At 34.0% G+C, this 17,357-nt stretch overlaps 1 protein-coding gene across 30 annotated transcripts in view; it reads left to right on the top strand.

Moving 5' to 3' along the window:
• The window catches only part of DOCK9 (dedicator of cytokinesis 9), a 335,360-nt gene that overhangs the window by 199,529 nt on the left and 118,474 nt on the right, over window positions 1-17,357 (top strand). For 29 of the 30 annotated variants that reach the window (XM_031958604.1, XM_031958617.1, XM_031958588.1 and 26 more), the window contains exons 10-14: window positions 9,505-9,579; window positions 9,688-9,828; window positions 10,372-10,575; window positions 11,631-11,753; window positions 16,740-16,822. In XM_031958604.1, the coding sequence (XP_031814464.1) occupies window positions 9,505-9,579; window positions 9,688-9,828; window positions 10,372-10,575; window positions 11,631-11,753; window positions 16,740-16,822 (626 nt within the window). The remainder of the gene's footprint in view (window positions 1-9,504; window positions 9,580-9,687; window positions 9,829-10,371; window positions 10,576-11,630; window positions 11,754-16,739; window positions 16,823-17,357) is intronic. The other variant, XM_031958591.1, reaches the window with a different exon arrangement.

Raw genomic sequence — 17,357 nt, 5'->3', positions numbered from 1 at the left:
CATCATTCTAGGTAACTGAATATAGACATGAAATTATGCTAATCTTACACATTATACATTCATGATGTCACCTTGATCCTTTCTGCTGCTTGACAGTTATATTGTTTTACCCTCATTGACTTTCATCTGCCACAGCATATATTACATATGTTTTTTCCCTTGCTCCCATTTTCAAGCCCCTCATTTAAAAAAAAATGACCTGGATTCCTTTTTTAGATAGACCGCCAGAAAATAGCTTCTCTCATTTTCCTTCTTATGTTTTTAAAATGAGTCAGCATCAGTATAAAATTCTTTTTTTTTCCTGCCACATAGCAGGCACTTAATAAATGCTTATTATTTGATCACATTAGAGATATTCCTTTTTTGAGGTTACCTAACTCCTTCTCCCTTACATATCCACTCCTAAATTGAAAAGAAAAAAAAGAAAAGAAGAACAAAATTTTATAACATATACAAAGTTAAACAAAACAAATTCATATATTGGCTGTGTCTGAAGCAATACATCTTGAATTGATCACCTCTCTGTCAAGAGTTGGAAAGTACTTTTCTTTACCTGTATTTTTGAATTATGATGAGTCTTCAAATGAATCAGTTCTAAGTTCCCTCATAGTTGTTTATCTTTACAGTGTTATTATTATATAAATTGTTATTATATAAATAATTGTTATTATATAAACTGTTCTTCTGGTTTTGCTTACTTCATTTTGCATTGTTTCGTACAAGCCTTTCCAAGTTTCTCTGGAAAAAAAAAATCCTTCCTGCTCATTTTATAGTAACTGGCTACTGTCAACCTCTCTTAGTTCCTCTCCCCATTCCCATCCCCTTCCTTCTCCTCCTCCTACTTCTTCTTACTCCCTCCCCTCTCTCAAAGACATCTTTCTGTGTGTTTTTCTTGTTGTCTAATTATTTTTTTCAATGTGTCCAACTCTTTATGATCCCATTTTGGGTTTTCTTGTGAGAGTCTTGGAGTAGTCTCCTTTCTTGCCATATTTTTTTTTTACCAGCTCATTTTACAGATGAGGAAACTGAGGTAAACAGGGTTGAGTGACTTGTTCAGAGTCACATAGCTAGTAAGTGTCTGAGGCTGGATTTGAACTCATGAAGCTGAGGCTCCCTGATTCTAAGCCCAGTGCTTTATCCATTGCATTTAGTTGTGTTGGTTAGTTCCTGACTTCAGGAAACTTATAATCTAGTTGGCAGGAGGCAGCCTGTGGCTTATTTTAATCCCCAGAGCAGTTGCTGTCCTATGATATTATCAATAAGATTGATCTGTTTAGCCTTACTCTTGTTTTGATGTTTGTGTATGTAAAGTGGGGAGTCTGAATCATGAGATCATAGAATGTGAGATCTTGAAGATCAAATGCCATCATTTTCCAGATGAAGTTTATCTGTAAAAAAAATGTTATATGACCATAATTGCTACTAAATAGGATGTGTCCTATTTTATGTTAAATAACTGGAAATCTCTAAACAACATCTCTGGTCTTTGAACTTGCCCAGGGGTCAGAGAAGCAGCACATTTGGTACCTTGGTTCACATCTTGGACTTTCAAATCCATTTTTTTTCCTTCTACACCGTGCTACATGAGAGAATAAATGCTGGGTGGAAGGGGAAATGGGGGCTAAAAGATTTTTAAAAGGTTAAAAAAAACCCAAACAATTAGATAAAGTAATAAAGGAATTTTAAGGGATGGAAATAGCTGTGTTGGTTGGGTCTGAATTGAAGTATTAAAAAAAAAAAAAAACAACCAAACCTAGAACAATACGAGAATAAATGCAGGAGCTTGTCAGGGGTGTAATTCGATTAGTACAACTTCCTCTCAGTTCCTTTCTGCCTCTGTCCACTTAGCCCATTGCTGTGTCTTTTGTGTTTCCTTTGTGACTGAAGTATAGATATGCAGGATACGATTGACAGGAAATTGTTTTAGTCAGAAAAAATTGCTATCTCCTTCTCTAGATTTTCCTAGATATTGCTTTTCCTTATGGGATGAGTAATATGGATTAAAGCCCCTTACAGACTTTTAAAAATTTATCTCTTTAGTGCTATACATTTGTCAACTTATAGAGAGATGCTTCCTTTCTATAGCCAAGCTTTTTTGTCCCTTTTATCTGATGTCTTATCTGCATTCAGACATATGTTATGTATCTATATTATCTACAATAGTTTATATATTTAGTTATATAGTATATGTATTTATTTCTGACAACATGAACTGTTTTAAATTTAATTTCAGTACTTCAAGGGGATCTTTGATTTCATAAGTGAGGGCATTTTTCTATCCACTGTCACACTATAAGACTTAAAAGACTATATAAATATTGCTTATTGGAATTAAATTAGCTAGATTCTTCTAAAGCGGATGTGTAGCCCATTATTTAGACTCTAAGAATGTAATTCTAAAGTGTGCTTAACACAGTGCCTAGCACATAATAAGTGTTATATAAATGCTATTATTGTTATACATTTATGAGAGTTGCCAGAGTTTTTGTGTCATTAGAATAACCTTTAAGAATTCATCATTTCTTTTATGTAACAATTAGGCATTGGAGTAACTCTTTATGGGACGTTTTTTAATCTAATCTTTTGATTTAATGATTTAATAAATATACAACTGTCACCACAACCACCGAAGTTAGTATTTTGAAAATTAATTTCTTCCCAGGATAGTTATGGGATAAATGATCTGTCAGAGCTGGCTTGCCTGCTACTATTATTGTCCATTGTTATCTTCTAATTCAACAACCAGCATTTCAACCTCCTAGAATTTGCCTAATACTTATTATTTAACAAAAGTGCAATATCTTCCGATTGTCTTGTTTTTAGGTGACGTCAGAGTTTGTTAGTCAACCCCAGTTACTACTTTGTCTAAAGACATACCAAAAAACAATAAAAAAAGTTTTGCCTGCATTATTCTTCCCCTTACAGTTTCTCCTCCTTTCAACTTGGTTCCAGGCCAAGTGAGAGTCATCTGCCTTCTAAATTGTTTTCAGCATGACATTTTGAAACCAGAACACCTGGTTCTGTCACAAGTCTGACTTGTTCCCCACCCTGCTTATTTTTTTTTTTTTGAATAAACAACACCATCTTTCCAGTTTCCACTCCATTATACTGATGTCCTCTTCAGCTTGACAAACATTTATGTCAAGTGATAGATCCAGAAGATCTGTGTCTTGCTCTTTTTAACTGAGTTGGTACAGAGTGAACCTCATAATAATTAGAACCAGCTAGTTCTCAGGGTCACTCCCTATTGTTTTCTGATTTTCTTTATTTGAACCCACCTCCTATCTTTTCCCCCCCACTCAGGAAGATCATTTCCTTTGCATTTTGAGATCAAGGAATTTGATAGAATTGAGATTGGGAAGGTAGCTAATCTGACTTTTTGAGTTGCACTCTGTCTTATTATAGTCTGAGAGACCTCCATGGCTGAAAAAGAATCAGAGCTGGTTTAGTAATCCATGCTTGTAGTCCTGGAGAGGTTGAGGCTGGTGGATGCTTGAGCTATGGCTCAAGCTAAGTCAATAGAGTGTCCACAATAAGTCTGATATCAATATACTGAGCCCCCTAAGAGCAGAGGAGCTGTTACCCTGCCTACGGAAGGAAAAATTGCTCAGGCCAAATACAGCAAATCAGAGTTTCTGTGCTCATCAGGAGTGAGATTAACCCACAAGTGGCAGCTGTACTTGTAGCCTAGGAGAATGTCTCAAAAAAGATTTTTATATATATATATATATATGTATATGTATATGTATATATACAGACAGACACATATACATACATATGTATATGTGTGTAGACATATATTTATATATTTTATTATATTATATATTTATATATGTATATATATACATACATAGGCACATATATGTATTCACGTGTACATGTGAATGCAAGTAATGTACATATAGAATGTGCAGTGCATGTATGTATATGTGTATGTACACACATATGTATTATGTGTGTTGTGTATTTTTTAAACCATAGAAATGATCTAATTCACAAATAAAGGAATTAAAGCCTCAAGAAATTAAGTGAATTGGATTATATCCTTCAGCTAGTGAGCAGCAGAGTTTAAGTTGGAATTAAGGCTTCCTTAAAAGTCCACTCTACTACTTTCTTCCCCATCTCTTACATCCCCCCATCACATTTATGTGACATACGGAATAGAACACAAGAGGGTGTCAAAAGCAGGGCTCTCATATCGACACCCTGTTAGTTCAGCACTGTGAAGAAATGAGATATCATAAGTCATTGACCATTTATCATAAGATAGTTTACTTTCTCCTAACACAGTATCAAGATACTCAACAACAACAACAACAAAAAAAAAAAACCCCAAAAAAAAAGATACTCAACAAAGATAGAACGGCTACTTTGGGTGTTTTCCTCCAACTAACTCATCCTGCTCCTTATCTGTCTCCTTGTGGAAGTGTGTCTGGGGAACAGCATGGGATAAGGCAAAGCCCCTCTCTTGTGGGCTTCAAAAGTCCAAGTCCAAGAGATCTAGACTCCATGTGGCTGGGACTTTTTATGTATTTAGATAAGTGGGAAACTGTACCAAGGAAGCCAAGGTCAGTCATTTAGGCCAATCAAGTTTGAGACACAGTTATTTCATTTTAGGTAAAGCCTCTTCTTCATGTTGTGCGTGAGAGGGATTTGTCCTGTCACATGAGGGATGGAGAATATTCCTGGGGAAAGGAAGATACAGTTATTTTCAGAGGTAGTAGAAATAACCTGTAAAGGAACTTCATTTTAAAGAAAAAATAAATTTGTAAATTTTCAGGATCCAGCCCTTGCTTTAAAAAAATCTAGGTAGACAAAATTTTTTTCTGACAATTCATCATTAGGGTGAATACTTTCCTTATTCTCCCATTTTCCTCCCGATTTTTACTTTTTGAAATGGTGACCCAAAACTATATACCTTCAATTTTTCTGAACTCAGTACTCGTTTAATCTTTGTAATTAAACTTCTTTACCTCGTTGTGAAATTGCTCTTTCACCAGTCACCAGTGACTCCCCACTTACCAGATGGAATTCTCTTTTTTCCACTAACCTCCCAGACCATTCTATGGGATTTGACACTTTCCTTCTAGATTCTCTTTCTTCTCTTGGCTTCTGGAATACTTTACTCATTCTTCTCATACTTTCCCTACCTGTTCCTTTTCTGTCTCCTTTTCCTCATCCCTATAATACTCACATTTGCATATTTTTTATTCTTAGCATTCTTCTCTCCCCTTACTTCCACTCTCCTCTCCCTCCTACTCTTTTTCCCTCTTCTCCCCTAACCTCTGTTTTCTATTTTCTGTCTTGACATTCTTATTCACATCCATGGTTCCAATTATCTGCATAGATGACTCATGTATATCTTCAAACTTGACCTCTGTGCCAAACATCTAACCAGTATCTCCATATGCTTACATTACATACCAAGGTTGACATCTCCCAAACTAAATTTATCTGTCCCTTTAATACCTTTTTTAAAAAATTCAGCTATTTTTTCAGTTCTCTAGTTCAAATATCACCCAGACTCCCATGTTTGAAACCTCATTATTTTCTTTGATTTCTTCCCTTAGCTCTTAGATCTAATCACTTACCACATCCTGTTGATTCTCTCTCCCTTTTCTCTTGCATCCCTCCATTCCTTTTCATTCCTCCTGGTTCCACCCTAGTACAGGCCCACATTAGCATCTGGAATTTTGCAATAACTTCCCAACCAGTCTCCCCACCTTCTTTCTACACACCTCTCCTTCCCAACCCACCTATTTCTTTCATATTATTACCAGGTAAATCTTCCTCATTCCTAGTCTTTGCAAAATAGAACTTCCTTCTGAGATCCTTATTACTTATGAAATAGTTTGAATTCTTTAACCTACCATTCAAGACCTTACAGTCTGGTATAATTTTCTCTTCCATTCATCGACTAAGACAACTAGTCAACACCCAAACACATTCCTTGTTTTCTCATCTTTGAGATTGTTCTCTCTCCTTCTCTAAGTTTCTCTGTTCCCTTTTTGAAATCTTGAATGTCCTTGAAAGCCTCACTTACTTTATGAAGCTTTACCTCTGATATCCCTGGTTAATACTTATTTTTCAGTGTTCTATTCATCATTTAGGAATCATAGTCTCAAAAACTTAGACTATAAAGGTACCATTAGATCGACCCTTTCATTTTACAGATGAGGAAATTGATCCTCAGAGAGTTTAAGTGACTTGCTGCCTGTAAGTTTCTCAGCTCAGATTCAAATCAGCATCTTCCTGACTCCAGGTCCACATCTCTATCCATTATACTAGATTGTCTCTTAATACTCTTCTCACATAATGCTTTTTCTACCTTCACAATGCACTTATTACTATGTATATATCTCTCTGTGTATGCTTTAATTTTCATGAAAGCTTCATAAGGGCAGGGAATCCTCATATCATCCCTAATGTTAGCATGGTGCTCCTTAATAGGTGTTTGTTGAATTTGATTGGTCCCTAATTATTAAGACTTAGAATATATATATAAAACAATAATCCCATATCCCTATACCCTTATAAAGGTTAGAAATTCTTGACTCTTCCACATATCTATCCTTGTTACAATGGTCAGATTTGAAGTGAAATCAATGTGTAATAAAGAATGAGTATCATCCATCTCTAAAGTTGGTTTAATAAAAAGGGCATTAGCATCATTAATGCAATACCTTTGTCTGGTCCTTGTTTTGGATACTACAACATGGCTTCATGAAAGAAACTTTGAATCTTCTGTAAACTATTTTAATCTCACTTTTCCTTTTCTGTAAATTTAGAGCACTGGACTTGACAAACTCTAAAGTCCCTTCTAGTTCATAACCTTGTGATCACTTAGTCTTTCTGAGACTGTTTCCTATGTAAAATGAGGATCATGATATTTGTTCTATTTCTGTCAGAGGATTAGATGGAAGTACTTTGTCACTAGAAAGCATATGAAGTATCAGTTATAATTATCATGTTATTCTGGAAACTATAATATCTTTGGGGTAGTGGAATAGGTCATCTTCACCTTGTAATAACCATTGTTGATGACTTTTATCAGGAAAGTGGTAAGGAAGATTAGTAGGAAAGAAGTGAAAAGTAATTCTTCCTTTGAAAATTTTCAGTTTTCCCTATTTTTGAGGGAACATAACATTCTGTAAACAACTTATTCCTTTATCTTTTCTATTCTTCCCCTCCTTTTATTTTCCTGTTTTCCTTTCCATTCTTTTTTGCCCTAAGTACATAGTGTGTGATGGAAGAAGGGATGCTGTGGTCTCAGAGTTATTTATAAGAAATATATTGCATTTCTTCTTTCTCTCCCTTCTCCCAAGGGGATTGTAGAATATATAGAGAAAGAGTACATGTTGTTATTTTTGCCCTAAGACATGTCTGATTGTACATTTTGGGATACCAGTCCTTTGGCAGCATTGAATTTTAATTTATGGCAGTATCCAAGACCACCTCTCTGTTTTCCAGATCTATTCCTTGAGCTTAACATAACAATAATCCTTGTGCTCTGCATGAATTTTGTTGCAACTAAATCATAGAACTGATGGTCTCTGAACTCAGGCACACACTAATAGCCCCAGAAATGAAGTCCTGCTGTGAATGGACTTTTTGTCACTAAACAAACTTGTCTCCTGTTGTTGCACTATTGTTGAAATTCTACACTATTTAATTCTTTTTCTAGCCATGATTATATAAATTAAGGTTTAGTTCACTGCCTAGTATCTCCTACTAGAGGAGATCGCAGCACTTGTCTAATTTCTATTCCCCAACAGAATAAACAAATATTTTTGCTTTTAACCATGTGAGCTCTCTTTTTTTTTTTTTGAGTTAACAGAGTCAGTTAAACCAATCCTATCATTTAGCAATTTAAGAAATTGAGACCTTCATGTATACTTATTGTGTATCTAATTTATATTTTAATATATTTAACATCTACTGGTCATCCTGCCATCTGGGGGAAGGGGTGGGGGGTAAGAGGTGAAAAATTGGAATAAGAGGTTTGGCAATTGTTAATGCTGTAAAGTTACTCATACATATAACCTGTAAATAAAAGGCTATTAAATAAAAAAAAAAGAAACTGAGACCTTGAGAAATTAAGTAAATTAAGCCAAGATCTAATAGATTACTTTTAATGGTTTAAATTAAAATGCACATCTTCCACTAGGAAAAAACATTGATTACCATCGTTATTACCTAATATGTAAAAAGTCAGCACTAATTGATGATTTATTATAGGACTTTTATTTATTAGACCATTATACTAAGCATTATACAATATGGCTGGCTCATATAAATTTCATATCTACTTTTTTAAAAATAACTTTTTAATTTTCAAAATAAACATCTTCAACATTCATCCTTGCAAAACCTTGTGTTCCAAATTTTTCTCCCACCCCCCTAGATAGCAAGTAATACAATATATGTTGAACATATTCAGTTCTTCTATATACATTTCCGTATTTATTATGCTGCACAAGAAAAAAATCAGATCAGAAAAGAAAAAAAAATGAGGAAGAAAAAAAAGCAAGCAAACAACCAAAAAAAGGTGAAAATTCTATTTTATGTTCTATATACAGTCTCTACAGTCCTCTCTCTGGGTGCAGATGGCTCTCTCAGATCTACTTTATAGTGGATCCACATGCCCAGTGAGAAGAAGGATGTTCTCAGTTAACACTTTCCAAAACCTAGCAGAAGATGTGCATTGTTTGCCATATGGCATTTGAACATTCATTCATTAAATGTTGAGTTCTTAAAATGTGTAAAACCTTTCTTTCCTTTAACTAATTTGCATTTATTTTATGTATATTCATATATGTACATACTGTTTCTCTCAAATAGTACATATTGTTTCCCTTGAATAGTAATAGTTTCCCCCTTGAATGAAGAGAATTTTGTTCTTGTCTTTGTCCTCCAGCATCTTTTGATTGATTGATGGATGCTGTTCCTTTTCCTAGTAATGCATTTCCTCCTCATTTAAGCTGTCTAAGGAAATATCACCCATCTTTCAAGTCCTACCTTCTCTCTAAAACCTTCTCTTGCCAATTTTAATCACATCCAACTCATCCTTAACTGAATTCTTATTGTACACATTGTTAAACACTTTATTGTTCTCCCCTACTATACTGAAAGTTTCTTTAGGGCAGTGACAATGGTTTACATTATCTTTGTTCTTCCATCTATATTTATCAGTATATTAGACATATCAAATATGATAATAAGGGTGTTGCTGGAGTAAGCTTACACTGATGGATGAGAACTGAGTGTTAAATTTTCAGTGTGACCATGGGATTTGGTAAACACTACAAATCAGGGGTTGATTTATCATTTCATTGATTGTCTGAGAGCTGATTATTAAATAATTAGCAGCATACCACAAGTAAAGGATAAAGAAACTATTTACTGTTAACTCTTTTAGGGCTTTAGATTAGAAATGTTGGCAACACATTTGTATGATTCTATGACAAAATAAATGCAACCCATTGCCGTTCTTGTTTATTACAGAGTACCCGAGAAGCAGAGATCAAATTAAAGAATGAAAGCAGAGTTAAACTCTTTGTCTTGGATCCAGATGCCCAGGTGAGAAGTATCCTTTTGTTTGACATCTTCCACAAACAAGCAGAGAAATTACTTAGGATATGCATTTTTAAATGACAGTATTTACAATTGCCTCTTTTTCTTTTTAAGAAGCTTGACTTTATGGGACTTGAACCAGAAGTGAAGCCATTTGAAGAGAAGTTTGGGAAAAGAATTCTTGTTAAATGCAATGATTTGTCTTTTAATCTGCAATGCTGTGTTGCTGAAAATGAGGAAGGACCCACAACAAATGTAATTGCTTTTAAAAATATATTTTTATATTTTCTTTTTTGTGTATATGGTAGCAAAAGCATTCAGATTCTTTTAACACAACAAGCAGTTTTCAAGGCAGTTCAGCCTGGGAAATGGAGATTCCTCAGGGAGGTTAGGAATGCTTGGAACAACCGTGGGTACCATGTAGTCATGGGTATTGTTTAACCTCCAAGGTCAAGATGAATGTGAATGATAAGATGTGTTGGTTTTATGTGGATGCCTTTGATGTTTTAAGTTTGAGTCTTTATCAGAGCCATGATTTATTTTCTGTGGATTCATATAAATAGACTAAGAATAAAGACAAACAGTATTATAAATTTGGTTCCTGTTGCACCTATTGAAATTAAATATTTTTCTCTCACAGAGCAATCCTGTTTTATAATATAAATAGCTAAATAATAATACACATTCTCAGTTTTAGTAGCTTACAGAGAGTATTTCTTCATCAATCAGTGCTGCCTTTTTTATAAATTATGTAATAACGATGGTAACCAATGTTTTTTCCTTCCCCTCCACCTCCAGGTAGAGCCTTTCTTTGTGACCCTCTCACTGTTTGATATAAAACATAATAGAAAGATTTCTGCTGATTTTCATGTGGATTTGAACCACTTCTCTGTGAGGCAAATGCTACCTGGACCACCTCAGCACCTGGTAAATGGCAGTGGAGATAGTTTACAGAGGATTCAAAGTTTCTTTCATGAAGCCATGTTGCAGTATCCAAAGCAGGTATGAAACAAAGATATTACATTAATGATATTAATGCCCATCTTATTGGAGCAACTTTAAAATGGATGATACTCATTCTTTGTTATATATGATTTCACTTCGAATCTGGCCACTATAAATATGTCAAAAATTTCACAGTGAACAACTTAGAATAGTGGTGTTTAAGAATGGGAATAAATTTTAAATTTGCAATATTGAATTGTATTCTTCATCATGGATTTAAAGAAAATATGATTGACCACTGGTAGAGGAGAAACAAATTGGCTTGAGGAAAAGGAAGAAGAAAGAGATCTTTCTCATTTCTTCTTCCTGAGGTTAGAGATTTCTTTTTACTTTTTTTCCTTCCAAACTTATAAGTGTGTTCTTTAATCTTTCCATTTGTTACCCAGTTTGACATACTGATAGTTATTTTAAAACTTTTAAAATTTATTTTATTTTTAATTTATGGAATAAAACAACCATTTCTATAACATAGTATAATAAAAACATAAATAATAAAAATAGTTTCACATGAAACTATAAATCTCTTCTATATGGCTTGCTACTTCTTTTAAATATATAATATAGTTGTCATATAAATGTCTTTTTTCCCCCTTTTTCTTATTTCTCTCGTCTATCCCCTATCCTAGAGCTAGCTACCATTAGACACAAATATGTGTGTCTATATATGTAAAATTATTCTGTAATTTATTTGTCAGTTCTTTCTTTGGATGCAGATAGTGTCTTCCTTCATATGTCCTTTGTAGATAATTTGGATATTTATACTAATCAAAATAACTTTTTGCCCAAAGTTCTTCTTAAAGCAATATTGCTGTTATTTTATACAACATTCTTTTGGTTCTGCTCATTTTACCCTTCATCATTTCATGCCAATCTATCCATATTTTTCTAAAATCATTTCTTAAAGCAAGTGTTATTCCATCATGATCATATACTACAGCTTATTCAACTATTCACCCATCAATAATTGGAATGTATGTATGTGTTCCATGCTTTAGAAACTTGTGTATATATGATTTGTGGAATGTTGTTGAAAAAAAATGTTGTTTCTACAGGGAATATTCTCAGTCACATGTCCCCATCCTGATATATTTCTTGTGGCTAGAATTGAAAAAGTTCTCCAGGGAAGCATCACACATTGTGCTGAACCATACATGAAAAGTTCAGACTCGTCTAAGGTAGGATATATCTTATTATTTGTGATAAGAAAAAGAATGAAGAAAAGCTGAAGTTTTTACTTATTTTAAGTTTGCAACATTAATGCCCAGTAAGATCCAAATATGAGCCATTGTTTCCATTCTAGTTCAATCCAATATGTATTGTGCCATGTACTTTGTTAGATGCTGGAAATACCAAAACAAAATGAAATGCTGAAAATGAGGAAGGACCCTTATGGGGTTACTCTTATGGTGCATACATTTTACTTAAGTGTTCTCTGGAATATAATATCTCCAATTTTGTGGTTCAGCTTCTTAATAAAAGAAGTGAGGAGGAGAGGGAAGAAGGGAAGGAGGGAAAGAGAGCCTGTATAAAAATAAAGAGCACTAGTCCTATTATAAGAGGCGTTTATAAAGATAAAGCTATATCAGTCAAAAGATCCAGATTTTTAAAAAGTTTTATTCACATCCACATAGGTTGTTATTTTGCTGTTTCATTCTGGTTTGAGGCTTTTGAATTTCATTTTAATGAATCTCTTAAATTCAGTTATTTTGGAAGACCGTATATTTAATATGCAAATTTTGGCAAGCAGCAATGATTTTGCTTATCTAAATTAAGCAGGCAAATCATTATCAAATAGCAATACAGTAAACAATGTGGCATAATCAGACTATTGACTTGGAGTCAGGAAATATATTCACAGGAAACATATTCAAATCCCACCTTTGGAATTTAGTAGTTTTGTGACAGTGGTCAAGTTACTTAATGTCTCTGCCTTAGTGTTCTCATCTGTAATGTGGGATTGAATAGTACTTGCACTACTTATCCTCTAGACTTGTAAGAGAAAGTATTTGTCAATTTTAACAAATGTGAGTTATCATTATTAATAAAAGAAAATGGGTATTTGGAACATTCTGAAAAATGTTGTTTCTAGCTCTTTTGGCTATCAATCAATTAATAAAAATTCATTTAAGCAATGCTCTGTGCCAGACACTACTCTAAGGACTAAGTATATAAAGAGAGACAAAAGATGATTCCTGCTGTCAATGAACTTACAATTGAATGGGGAGACAACATGCAAACAAATATATACAGTGTAAGAAATAATTAACAGAGGGAAAGCACTGGAATAGGAAAGGCTTCCATAGAAAGTAAGATTTTAGTTGGGACTTATAGGAAGCTAGGGAGGTCAGTAGTTGCAATAGAAGAGGGAGAACATTTCAGATATGGGAGACAGAGAAAATGCTTTGATCAGAGAGAGATGTGAGTTTTTTATTTATGGGACTAATGAGTAAGAAGACTGGAAAGGTAAGAGGAACTAGGGTATGAAGGGTTTGAATGCCAAACAGAGTATTTTGTATTTGCTTTTGGAGGTAATAGAAATCTACTGGAGTTTATTGAGTAGTATGACATTTCTTTTTAAAAAATCACTTTATTATTGAATAGAGAATGTATTGGAATGTTGAGAGATTTGAGGCAGGCAGATTCATCATAAAGCTAGTTATAGTAATGAAAGATTGAGATGATAAGGGCCTGCCCCAAAAATCTTTAGAATCCCTGATTTGCAAATACATTGTATTTTGAGAATTTAGTAGTTCACTTTATTTCAACCAATATGCATTTTCCTATGGAAATAATATCATTAATGGCCTTAACCCACAAAACCCTATTTAACCCAGAGTGCAGTTGAAATGGGATAAATTTGCAATGAAAAAAAAATATGCCTGACTAGTAGTTGAATGAAAGAAGAGAAAAAAAAGTAGAAAAAAGCACTTTGTTGATGATATTTTAGTGAAATGTGTATTGAATCTAAGAGAAGGTGATCCAGTGAATAGAAATTTGATGGAGATTCTGAGACTTTCAAATATTTGAAACAACTTTAGAGATGGATGATACTGATATTTTGTTGTTTGATTTTATTTCATATCCTACCAATATATTTTTCCTTGATACAGCTATGTCAGCATCCTTACTCTGAGATGTATCTGTCAACAATTAGATTATCACTTGAGTGAGAGAGAGAGAGAGAGAGAGAGAGAGAGAGAGAGAGAGAGAGAGAGAGATTGATTGATTTTACTAATCCAAGTAATCAGGAGAGGCAGAGATGGTGGAGAGACATTGAACAATGAACCAAATGCAATGAGAGAGAACCTAGGAATCTCATAAGTAGGAAGGGACATCAGGACTCCCTAATTCAAGTCAAACTTTAACAGCAATTCCCTGTACAACACACTTGTCAAGAGACCATCCATCCTTTGCTTAAAAACCTCATGAAATCTTACCATTTGGCAAAAGGGAAAAAACACTGACTGAAGTCATGAGACCAGTATTCATTCACATTTCATCCCTGATATTTATTACTTTCTGACCTTCAGCCAATCCCACAGTGCCAATATATAGTATTTGCTTAATAAATGCTTCTTGATTTGACTTAACCTTTTGGGATTCAGTTTCCTTAATGTAAAATGTTATTTTACAAAAAAAAAAAAAAAAAAAAACTGTAAAATGAAGGGGTTAGATTTAAATGGCCTCTTTTTATTACTAGAGTTATGATTCTATGATCTTACAGAGCAGCTCTTTCCTCTTCCTTCTTTTTCCCCCCCTTTTTTTAAAACATTTTAATAATTAGGCATATTTAAGCTTGAGGTACATAAAAATTTCCTATTTGTACCTTACATTCATTGTACTAGTTTTCCAAACTCTATGACAGTCTCTCTGATAATTGCAGACAGATATCATGTCCCTCTTTTTCCAGTCTAAACATTCCCATATTCTTTTTTTTTAAAAAAAATTATTAAAGCTTTTTAATTTTCAAAACATATGCATGGATAATTTTTCAACTTTAATCTTTGCTAAACTTTGTCTTCCAATTACCCCTTTTCCCCCACTCTCTTCTCCAAATGGCAAGTAATCCAATATATAAACATTCCCATATTCTTCAAATCTTCTTATATATCACATAAAATCAAGGCCCTCCATAATTCTGACTGCCCTCCCCAATATCTTCCAAAGTATTAATATACCAATTATGCCACAGATCTGTGATTCTATCATTGTCTTTCCTAAAGTAGGGCACACAGACTGGATATCACACGCCATATGTAGTCTAATGGGAAAAAAATGCAATAAGACTCTGACCTCCTTATTCCTAGTTGCTATAATTTTCTTAATATGACCTAAGATGCTAGCTTTCTGTGAAATAGAATATTTATGTGCATCTTGGAAATAGATTTGTGATTTGAGAGAAAACCAAGTTGTGAATAATATAAGACAGAGCCTCAGGAGAAATATTACAGAACTATAAAGGGAAAGAAATTCAAGGGATTTTCCATTTTAGTCTTTAGTGCTGCTGACTAAAAATAGCTTCATTGCAGACTGGAGAAAAGCAGGGTGAATTAAACAGTAGCCTGATAGTGGGTACAAGGAAGAAACAGACTGTACCTAGTTGCTGAAAAGTAAGAGGTAACTTGTGTAAAACATCTTATAATTGGGAAATTCCTATAGACATCATAGAATCTTAGAAATGACTATCCTCATCTCTGCAGCCTAGAAAGGTTGTGTTCCAAGAGCTAGATTTCTTGATTGCCAGATTCATGTACTTTCTGTCCCCAAATCCTGGATGTTTTAATGGCTTAATAGAGTTTTATGATCTCCTGGTTTACCAGACTACAATAATATTAGTGTTGTTGTGATTTGATTTGAATGAGGCAGCCATAAAAGGTGACCAGAACATTGTGTAAGAGCATCAGGGCATAAAGAATTGGGGGAAACCTCAGCTCAAATTTGAGGTATTAAATAGGAAGCTCCTTGATGCTTGCGGTCACCTACCCTGATATTATTTCCTCAGGCATGGTATTTCCAACAGCAAAACTTTGGGGCTGATTAAAGTATAGTAAAAATTAATTCCTGGAGGGACTTTGAAAAAAGGATGAAACCTTAGAATGATATGTTTCTTGAATAATATATATATATATATATATAATATATATATATATATATATATCTTTTTTAATATGTAAAGAGCACCAGTCCCAGTGTCAACAGGACCTGAGTTCAAATGTGGTCTTGGACCACATTTACTAGCTGTGTGAGCCTGGACAAGTCATTTAATTCCAGTTGCCTCAGGGAAAAAAATGTTTAGAAAAATAAGTGTAATATATTTTTACTATATTTAACATATATTAAATTATTTGCCATTTAGGGGAAGGGGTGGAGAAAGGAGAGAAAAAATTGGATACAAAGTTTTGCAGGGGCCAGTGTTGAAAAATTATCCATACATATGTTTTGAAAATAAAAAGCTTTAATTAAAAAAAAAGATGATGAAGCCAAAAGAAAAAAGAAAAAAAAAGTATAGACAGCTCTCTGTACTCCAACTAATTAGAGATTTAATAAATGCTCTTTGACTTTTTAAAAAATGTTTTGTATACAGTCCGTCATCTAGGCAAAAGAAATTAGGCTACTCTTTTAGATCATTAATTCTACTTCTGTAAGTCCATGCTAGTTTTCTATTTCCCTCATGAGACAATTTCAAATATATGATTTTTGTAGTATCGTAGGATTGGAAGTGAATTTAGAGATAATCTAGTTCAAATGCTTCATTTAACAAATGCCCAGACATTTTAAAAAAATCAACAAAGCAATAAATCAAGCCTTTATTTGCACTGTGTGCTGCTTTTTGAGGTGTAAATGACCACTTGGAAAATTTAACAAGTCAGCTCTTGATTTTTGAGCTAGCTCTAATATATTCCTGGATTTTTCCCATTTAATACCTTTGGAAAAGACTTATAACTTCAGAGTGAATAAATCTTTCCACCTTCAGCCAGTTATAAAGGAACAAATTTCTTTTTAGGTTTGAAATGTTATTTCTAGAGTTTGGAAGATAAATCTTTGCTATGTGCTGCCTTTGCAATGCTCCTTTGCCATGCAATTCATTCCGTGTGTCTGTGACACTGCCAGTATTCTGTTACTAATTTCTTATCCCCTGATTTTATTTTGATCTCCTGCAGGTTGCCCAGAAGGTGCTGAAAAATGCTAAGCAGGCATGCCAAAGACTAGGACAATACAGGATGCCATTTGCTTGGGCAGCAAGGTAAGGTTAATGTCTACAAAACATTTCATTGGCCAGGTTTTAATTGTCTTTAATAATATTGTCCTTACCTCTTGATGCACTTCTCTAGGATGCTTGTATTTGAGTCAAAATGTTTTCTTATTCTACTGTTCAAAGTTGAAATTTTGTTGCAACAGAAAAGACATGGGATTTGGAGTGAGGAGATCCGGGTTCTAATTTTGATTCTGCTGGCGCAGTGGATAGAGTGTATCAATTACAGCTGTGTGACTTTGGGAAAGTCACTTAGCTCTGTTTACCTCAGTTTTCTCCTCTGTCAAATGAACTATAGAAGGAAATGACAAACTACTCTAGTGTCTTCTCCAAGAAAACCCCAGGTGGAGTCATGAAAACTTGACATGATTGCAACAACTGACCAATAACAATTTATTATTTAATCCTCCTAGTCTCAGTTACAGAGGTGAGGCTAGATGGCCCCCAGAGTTTCCTCCTATATTAAATCTGTGATCCTTTAAATTTTAAGATAGGACTACATTTCTAACTTGGCGTTGAGACTGTC

The sequence above is a fragment of the Sarcophilus harrisii genome, chromosome 3 (assembly GCF_902635505.1).
Source record: "Sarcophilus harrisii chromosome 3, mSarHar1.11, whole genome shotgun sequence".
NCBI classification, from domain to species: Eukaryota; Metazoa; Chordata; class Mammalia; order Dasyuromorphia; family Dasyuridae; genus Sarcophilus; species Sarcophilus harrisii.
Note: the sequence above shows the minus strand (reverse complement) of the source record. Positions and strands in the feature narration are given on the sequence as shown.